The sequence below is a fragment of the Pezoporus wallicus genome, unplaced genomic scaffold (assembly GCF_028554395.1).
Source record: "Pezoporus wallicus isolate ANWC-B61680 ecotype Strahan unplaced genomic scaffold, APGP_CSIRO_Pwel_v1 contig_14321, whole genome shotgun sequence".
Lineage (NCBI taxonomy): Eukaryota > Metazoa > Chordata > Aves > Psittaciformes > Psittacidae > Pezoporus > Pezoporus wallicus.
The window spans coordinates 1-8456 of NW_026643070.1; the positions used below are offsets into that span (position 1 = coordinate 1).

An 8456-nucleotide genomic window follows, 5' to 3' on the forward strand; every position below is an offset into this window, starting at 1 on the left:
GACCCGGTCCCTGGGAACGGGGCTACAGCCGGGTCCGCCCCTCATGCCCGGTGCAGGATGAGGCCGGGGCCCGAGGTCAATGGGGCGGGATGGGGGGGTCAGGAGCTCCACCCCCCCCAACACCAGGGACCCCGTCCTGGGGAGCGTCCCCCCCCAGGGCCCCAGTTCTAATCCCACACCCGCCCCATCCATGGGCCCCCTCCAGGGACCGCATCCTGGTCCCAGCACCCCCAGGGACCCCAAATCCCACAGGCCCATCCTGATGTCGTCGTCCCCCCCCCCAGCATCCCCAGGTGCTGGTGTGGGGGCCGCAGGGGGCCCCTGGGGGGTGCAGATCAGGGCGATGGGGCTCAGCAGGGTCCCCTGCGCCCCGGAATGGGGGGTGCAGGGGTGATACCGGCAGCGTCCCCCCCTCTGCAGGGGGGGCACCCACTCCACCGTGGTGGTGGTGTCCGGTGATGGCCGGATCCTGGCTGAGACCGAGGGGCCCTGCACCAACCACTGGGTGAGCCCGGGGGGAAGGACACGGTAATGGGGGGTGGCCCTGGGTGCCCCCAGGGTGCTCGGGTGGGATGGAGCCAGCAGAGAAGGGGGTGGATGTTGCCGACAGCTCATGGATGGGGGTGATGCTCTGGGGATGGAGTTTGGGGCTGGGATTGGGATTTGGGGGGGTTCAGTGTCCCCCTTGTGTCTCAGCTCATTGGCTCTGAGCAGCTTTGGGGATGGAGTTTGGGGCTAGGATTGGGATGGGGGGGGGGGGATTCAGTGTGTCCTCCCTTTATCTCTCAGCTCATCAGATCCAATGAGATGTAGGGATGGAGTTTGGGATTGGGACTGGGGGGCTCAGTGTGTCCCCCCCATCTCTCAGGTTATTGTTTCCAATGAGATCTAGGGATGGGGATTGGGGTCTTGGTGTGTCCCCCCTGTCTCTCAGGTCAGTGTCTCCAATGAGATGTAGGGATGGGGTCCCCCCCATCTCTCAGGTCAGTGTCTCCAATGAGATGTAGGGATGGGGATGGGGATTGGGGTCTCGGTGTGTCCCCCCCATCTCTCAGGTCAGTGTCTCCAATGAGATCTAGGGATGGGGATTGGGGTCTCGGTGTGTCCCCCCCATCTCTCAGGTCAGTGTCTCCAATGAGATGTAGGGATGGGGATTGGGGTCTCGGTGTGTCCCCCGTGTCTCCAATAGGCTCTGGGAACGGCTCTCGGGGCTGGGGCTGGGCTGGGGGGGTTTCACCGCGTGCCCTCCCCAGCTCATCGGCTCGGAGCAGTGCCTGCTGCGCATCGAGCGCATGGTCAGCGAGGCCAAGAGCAAGGCCGGGGCCGACCCCCGCGTCCCCCTCCTCTCACTGGTGAGAGCCCCCAGTGCCCTCCCTGGGGATGGGTCCTCCGTGGGTCCCCCCCAGCCCGCGGTGACCGGGCCCTCGCTGCCCCACAGGGGCTGTCCCTGAGCGGGGGGGACCAGGAGGCCGCCATCGGGAAGCTGCTGGAGGAGCTGCACCGGCGCTTCCCGCACCTCAGCCGCAGCTTCTCCATCACCACCGATGCCGAGGGGGCCATGGCCACCGCCACCGACCGCGGTAGGGGGGGACGGGCCCGGGGGGGGGGAATGGGACATGGGGGGGACGCACACATGGGGGTCCCCATGGGCTTGGACCTCGCAGGCGGCATCGTCCTGATCTCGGGCACCGGCTCCAACTGCAAACTCATCAACCCCGATGGGTCGGAGACCGGCTGCGGCGGCTGGGGCCACATGATGGGGGATGAGGGCTCAGGTGAGGCCGGGGGGGGCACATGATGGTGGTGGTGGTGGTGGTGATGGTGGTGGTGATGGTGGTGGTGATGGTGGTGATGGTGGTGGTGATGGTGATGGCGATGATGATGGTGGTGATGGTGGTGGTGGTGGTGGTGGTGATGGTGGTGATGGTGGTGGTGGTGGTGGTGATGGTGGTGGTGATGGTGGTGGTGGTGATGGTGGTGGTGATGGTGATGGCGATGATGATGGTGGTGATGGTGGTGGTGGTGGTGGTGGTGATGGTGGTGATGGTGGTGGTGGTGGTGGTGATGGTGGTGGTGATGGTGGTGGTGATGGTGGTGGTGGTGATGGTGGTGGTGGTGATGGTGGTGGTGGTGATGGTGGTGGTGATGGTGGTGATGGTGGTGATGGTGGTGGTGGTGATGGTGGTGGTGATGGTGGTGGTGGTGATGGTGGTGGTGGTGATGGTGGTGGTGGTGATGGTGGTGGTGGTGGTGGTGATGGTGATGGTGGTGATGGTGGTGGTGATGGTGGTGGTGATGGTGGTGGTGGTGATGGTGGTGGTGGTGATGGTGGTGGTGGTGATGGTGGTGGTGGTGGTGGTGATGGTGATGGTGGTGATGGTGGTGGTGATGGTGGTGGTGATGGTGGTGGTGATGGTGGCGATGGTGGTGGTGATGGTGGTGGTGATGGTGGTGATGGTGGTGGTGATGGTGGTGGTGGTGATGGCGATGATGATGGTGGTGGTGGTGATGATGGTGGTGGTGATGGCGATGATGATGGTGATGGTGGTTGTGGGGGGGTCTCAGCCACGGCCGGCTCCCCCCGCAGCGTTCTGGATCGCGCACCGGGCGGTCAAGGTGGTGTTTGACAGCATGGACAACCTGGAGGAGCCCCCCCACGACGTGGGATACGTCAGGGACGCCATGCTCGACTACTTCCAGGTGCTGGGGGGTCCTCAGCTGTGTTACAGGGTCCTGAGGGGGGGTTTGGGCTTCATCCCATGGGGCCTGGTGGGTTCCAAGCTGGGCGCTGGGGTCTTGGGGGCTCTGGGCTGGATCCTGGGATGCTCCAGGCTCTGTGCTGGGGTCTGGGGGGGGCTCCATGCTCCGGGCCCTTTGGGGGTTCTGAGCTGCGTGTCAGGATCTGGGGGGCTTTGGGCTGCGTGATGGGGTTCAGGGGGGCTTAAGGCTGGGGGTCAGGGTCGGTGGGGGGGGCTCTGGGCTGGGTCCTGGGGACCCAAGGGGCTTGGGGGGGGTCTTGGCTGTGTCCCAGGGGTCCACGGGGGGCTCTGGGCTGCGTGCTGGGGGGGTCCTGTTCACACACCGTGTTTGGGGGTGCCGGGGGGGGGTGTTTCACAGTGTACCCCCATCACCCCCCCCAGATCCAGGACAGGACGGGGCTCCTGCCCCATCTCTACCGCTCCTTCCAGAAGGCCAAGTTTGCAGGGTTCTGCCAGAGGCTGGCGGAGGGTACGGATAAAGGGGGGGGGGGGAAGAGCAATGGAGGGGGGGTCCCGTGTCCCCCATCACCCCATTGCCCCCCCATCCCCAGGCGCTCAGGCCGGGGACCCGCTCTGCTGCCACCTCTTCCACCAGGCCGGGGCGGTCCTGGCCCGGCACGTGGCCGCGGTGCTGCCCAAGGTGCACACGGTGAGAGCAGCATGGGGGGGACCTGAAGGGGAGGGGGGGGAAATGGGGTGTCCAGTGCCACCCCTCACCTCTGTACCCCCCCAAAGAGCCTGTTCCAGGGGGAGCTGGGGCTGCCCATCATCTGCGTGGGCTCGGTGTGGAAGAGCTGGGACAGGATGCAGGAGGGTGAGTGGGGATGCACTGGGGTGGGTGTGTGTGTGTGGGGGGTGCTGCTGCCCCCATAACGCGTGTGCCCCCCCCTCAGGGTTCATCCAGGTGCTCACCCAGGCGCGGGGGGGCGCTGCGGGACGCGGCTTCTCCCGGTTCAGCCTCCTGAAGCTGAAGCGCTCCTCGGCGCTGGGGGGGGCCCGGCTCGGTGCCCGCAGCATCGGAGCGGCTCTGCCCCTGGACTGTGCCGCCAACGTGGATGTCTTCTACAGCCACAGCTTCCAGTGACCCCCCCCGGGCGGGGAAGGGGGTGCTTGGGCAATAAAACGGTTGCAACATCCAAAGGGAAATGGGGAAGTGGGGGGGGGAATGGGCACGGTGGGGCTGGGGGAGGATAGGATGGAGAACAGAGCACCGGGGTTCCTGTTTCGGTGCCCAAGGAGGTTGGGCTCCGTGGCTGTGGGGCTGAGGTGACGCTCAGGGGCAAGTGGAAGGAGGATGCTGTTGGGATTGAACATGGAATCGGGATGAGGGCCGGCCCCAACGCCTTCCACTGGAGCAGCTTGCTCCAAGCCCCGGTGTCCAACGCTGCCAGGGATGGGGCAGCCACAGCTTCTCTGGGCACCCTGTGCCAGCGCCTCAGCACCCTCCCAGGGAAGAGCTTCTGCCTAAGAGCTCAGCTCAGTCTCCCCTCGGGCAGGTTAAAGCCATTCCCCTTGGCCTGGCCCTACAGGCCCTTGTCCCAAGCCCCTCTCCAGGTCCCATCTCCCCTGGCTTTCACATCTTACATTCCATGTCCTTGGTGCTGAGGCTCTGACCATGGGGCCGGTGCTTGCTGCTGTCCTTTCCAGTGTGCTCCTGGCCCCATCCGATGGAGCTGGAGCTGAACAGGGACCTCAGAACCCGCGCTCTGCTCCCTTCCCAAACAGGTTTATTTCTAACAAGGCCTTTCCCAAATGTACAGCACGGGGAGGGGGTTGAGCAGAAACCAAACAGAAACCAGAGAAAGGGTGGGGGGAATCTGTGCTAGCGCTGCAGGAGAGAGCCCAGCCGGGGGCTGCCCTTCCCTGCACCCATCCCATCCCCGCTGCAGGCCCAGCGTTGTGCCAGCCCAAAGCACCCCTGTGGTGGAGCTGGGCACCCGCTGCTGCAGGCTCCTCGGGCAGGCAGCAGCCCCGCGGGGATGAGGGCTGGAGCTGGGGTACCCATGGAGCGCCGGAGCTCCATCAGCTCAAAGCTCCGCTCGCTCTTAGTTCCGGTCCAGCAACCCCAGGAGCTAATGGAGCTGAACGAGGCTGAGGGCTGCGGAGAGGCCATTAGCTTCCATGTCCTCAAATCCCACAGGGATCCCTAATCCCGCTCCATTAACGGCCCTGTGCAGTCCAGGGAATGCTGGAATCAGCCGGGAGGTGAGACCCGCACGGGGGAGCAGCAGCTCCTGCCTGGGTTACTGGAGCCAGAACTCGGAGTCATCCCTCCCCAGGGAGCTCTGGAGTTCCCTGGATACAGGTTCCTGCCCCTGGCTTCCCAAAGGAGCACCCGGGTGGTGGTTGAGGAGCTGAAGCCCAACCAGATCCTGCCCAAGGGGAAGGAGGGGAACTGGAAACGGGATGAGCTCTAAGATCTCTTCCAATCCAAACCATTCCAAGACTCGGCTTGCAGAGGACCCCTCTGTTCTCCCAGGGCAGCAGCTCCACACCAGCTCCCTCCTGGTCTTGCTGGGATTTGCTTCCAAGGTATAAATGCTCCAGAGCTGCAGCTCATCCTGTGGACAAGCTCCAGATCTCGGGGGTGGGAATCTTTAAGGAGAAGCTGTGTTTTCCAGGAGCTGCCCTTCCCTTGGGATGGATGGAAGGAGGGATGGATGGAAGGAGGGATGGATGGAAGGAGGGATGGATGGAAGGAGGGATGGATGGAAGGAGGGATGGATGGAAGGAGGGATGGATGGAAGGAGGGATGGATGGAAGGAGGGATGGATGGAAGGAGGGATGGATGGAAGGAGGGATGGAAGGAAGGAGGGATGGATGGAAGGAGGGATGGAAGGAAGGATGGAAGGAGGGATGGAAGGATGGCTCTGCTCTTCCCTAAGAGCTCCCCCAAGCCATGAAGCAGTGCAGGAGTTAGTGTTCAGAGAGCGGCTGGGATGCGTTTGGGATTCACACTCCCACCTCCCCTTCCCTTCAGCCAAGGGAATCCCGTGTCCCGGGAGCAGGGAATGCCAGTGTGGGCCCTGGGGTGGCTTTGCTGCCTCTGGGGAGGGTACAGGGGGATCCCTATGAATCCTACTCAAACAAGGTGATGGGTTTGGAGCGCACGCGGAAATGGGCTTGGGAAGCAGAGGGAAGTGCTGGGCTCCAGGATAGACCTAAAGGCCAGGAGTCCTGGGAAGCAAAACCTGCCCCCAAAGGTGATAAATGATACAAAGGAGGAGGTAAAAAAGAAAACAGGAGGGGGGAAAGAAGGGACCTGAAGCATAGAGGAAGATTCACCACGTGGCAGCGGCTCCGCGCGGTGCAGAGTCCAGCTGGGGGCTGCTCCGCTCCCTCCATCCCCATCACATTCCCAAAGCAGGGATACAGTCCTTCCAGAGCCTGCCGGGGTGCTCAGTACTTCACGCCAGGCACAAACTCCTTGGCATCTGGATTCAAGTTGCTTTTGCTCTGGAAGAGAAGATGGAGAGGGATCATCAGGGGTTCAAACGCTGGGATCCCCCACACCAGCATCATTCCATAGGAACCTGCGTGCTGAGGATGGTGCCATGGATGTGACGTGGCCCTTGTGTCCTCACAGACCTGGGGATGGGGCTGAGCAAGTGCCAGCTCCAAGGGATCTACTCCCAGAGTGGGTTTTGAAGGGGAAACACAGGAGGAGGTGGTGGCTGTGTCTCCCAGTTCTTGCTTTGGCACAGGGATGGGTTTGCTCCAGGACCAGTCTGTTTCCATGGAATCCCAGCCTGGTTTGGGTTGGAAGGGACCTTAAAGCTCCTCCAGCCCCAACCCCTGCCACGGGCAGGGACCCCTTCCACTGGAGCAGCTTGCTCCAAGCCCCTGTGTCCAACCTGGCCTTGAGCACTGCCAGGGATGGGGCAGCCACAGCTTCTCTGGGCACCCTGTGCCAGCGCCTCAGCACCCTCACAGGGAAGAGCTTCTGCCTAAGAGCTCAGCTCAGTCTCCCCTCGGGCAGGTTAAAGCCATTCCCCCTTGGCCTGGCCCTACAGGCCCTTGGCCCAAGCCCCTCTCACCCCACTGCCACCCAGGAGCCCCCCAGGATCTCCACCCCACCACGCGGGCCAGGTCCTGTGCCCACACTGACCTCCCAGCACGTCCCTCACGCTCCTTACCAGGATGTCCTCTGAACTGTGGCCATCGCACACCGAGAGCCCGTTGAGCTGCTGCTGCAGCTGCCCCATGCCCTGGGGCAGGTCCCGCGATGGGATGAACCAGTCCTGGTCCTCCTCCTCCAGCATCTCCTGGAAGCAGCGGTCGAGGAACTCCTGCTCCTGCAGCTCCTCCTCCACCTGCCCGGAGAGAGGCGTCAGTCACACCTTGGGAAGGGGCTGTGGGCAGGAACGGCTTGAACCTGCCCGAGGGGAGACTGAGCTGAGCTCTTAGGCAGAAGCTCTTCCCTGTGAGGGTGCTGAGGCGCTGGCACAGGGTGCCCAGAGAAGCTGTGGCTGCCCCATCCCTGGCAGTGCTCAAGGCCAGGTTGGACACAGGGGCTTGGAGCAAGCTGCTCCAGTGGAAGGGGTCCCTGCCCGTGGCAGGGGTCGGGACTGGATGAGCTTTAAGGTCCCTTCCAACCCAACCCAAGCTGGGATTCCAGGATTCTGTGACTTCCCGTCTCCCCCAGCCCATGTTTGTGCTGGGATCGCCCCGTTCCACTCTCAGGAATGGAGTTTTCCACCGGGATCAAGGGGCACCCACTGCAGGAGCTCAGTGCTGACCCATCCAGGCTACAAACCCTCTCAGACTCCAGGCACTGGTGTTCAGGCTGCTCCTCTCCCTCCAGCTGAGCACACACCAGGGGGAGCTCTGCATTACCATGGCAAAGCCCATCAGAAGATGATGGAGCCATCCCCATCCCTCTGGGAAAGAGCTGCCCAGAGGCACAGGGGGGGGTTTATTCCGACTCCATCCATCCCACGTCCTTACAGGCAGATCCGACACTGCGGCAACGAGGCCCTCAGTGCCTTGGCAGTGCTGGGGAAGGGTTGGACTGGATGAGCTTCAAGCTCTTTTCCAAGCTGGTTGATCCCATGACACAAACGGGATGACTTCCCTTGAGCCAGCATCCCTGTGCAGACACATTCCATGGCGCCCACCAAGGGAATTCCCTCTGGCCCCTCAACTCCATTGCACGGAGCTGGCACCACCCTCCTGGCCTTACCTGCCTGTTGAAGTCTTCTTCGTTCTCCATCCACATGTACTCCGCAAAGGGGTTGTTCTCCTTCTCATCGTGGCCGTTCACCACCTGGTCCTCTTTGGATTTGGGGCTGGATCCCGTCGGGCTGCCGAGCTCGGACCCATTCATCATTATGGACTGTGGGGAGGAGAACACGGGGGTGAGGACCCTGCCCCTGTCCCCCACCCATGCCAGCTTCCAGGCTCCTGTCTTCAAGGCTTTTCCCAGCTCCTTTCCCTCCTCCCTAGTGCTGGCAGCAGCAGGACACCCCTGGCACCGACGGCCCTTCTCCTCCATGGGTTTCACCCATCAGGGAGAGCTGTGACCAGGGCTTGGGAAGGCTCCAGCATCCCAAACCCATCCCAGCATCCCATCCCCTTGAAACCCGCCACAAAGCACACCCAAAGGCCACAACTGGGTTGTCCCTCAGCCAACCCTATAGCACCACAGCACCAGAGTGCTCCCTAACCCCAAATACTCCAGTTCTGGCAGAACATCAC

At 62.9% G+C, this 8456-nt stretch overlaps 2 protein-coding genes across 2 annotated transcripts; one reads left to right on the forward strand and one right to left on the reverse strand.

The window, feature by feature from the left end:
• Positions 1-350: 350 nt before the first annotated feature.
• On the forward strand, positions 351-3899 carry LOC130592362 (N-acetyl-D-glucosamine kinase-like). Its single transcript, XM_057396615.1, has 9 exons — positions 351-505; positions 1254-1352; positions 1439-1580; positions 1665-1775; positions 2588-2700; positions 3141-3228; positions 3311-3408; positions 3495-3573; positions 3653-3899. The coding sequence occupies exons 2-9, from the start codon at positions 1293-1295 to the stop codon at positions 3841-3843; spliced, it is 882 nt and encodes a 293-aa protein (XP_057252598.1). The 5' UTR covers positions 351-505; positions 1254-1292; the 3' UTR covers positions 3844-3899.
• Positions 3900-5985: 2086 nt separating this feature from the next.
• On the reverse strand, positions 5986-8128 carry PAIP2B (poly(A) binding protein interacting protein 2B). The gene is made up of 3 exons (XM_057396616.1): positions 7942-8128; positions 6896-7072; positions 5986-6215 (listed from the first exon to the last, which is right to left on the reverse strand). The coding sequence occupies exons 1-3, from the start codon at positions 8086-8088 to the stop codon at positions 6159-6161; spliced, it is 381 nt and encodes a 126-aa protein (XP_057252599.1). The 5' UTR covers positions 8089-8128; the 3' UTR covers positions 5986-6158.
• Between the last annotated feature and the right edge of the window lie 328 nt (positions 8129-8456).

Coding starts and splice junctions, on each gene's coding strand:
- LOC130592362 (XM_057396615.1), top strand. CDS start 1,293: ATGGTCAGCGAGGCCAAGAGCAAGGCCGGGGCCGACCCCCGCGTCCCC. Junction 3,409..3,494: donor TGCTGCCCAAGGTGCACACG/GTGAGAGCAGCA, acceptor ACCCCCCCAAAG/AGCCTGTTCCAGGGGGAGCT. Junction 3,574..3,652: donor CTGGGACAGGATGCAGGAGG/GTGAGTGGGGAT, acceptor CCCCCCCCTCAG/GGTTCATCCAGGTGCTCACC.
- PAIP2B (XM_057396616.1), bottom strand. CDS start 8,088: ATGATGAATGGGTCCGAGCTCGGCAGCCCGACGGGATCCAGCCCCAAA. Junction 7,073..7,941: donor AAGAAGACTTCAACAGGCAG/GTAAGGCCAGGA, acceptor CTCTCCGGGCAG/GTGGAGGAGGAGCTGCAGGA. Junction 6,216..6,895: donor ACAGTTCAGAGGACATCCTG/GTAAGGAGCGTG, acceptor CTTCTCTTCCAG/AGCAAAAGCAACTTGAATCC.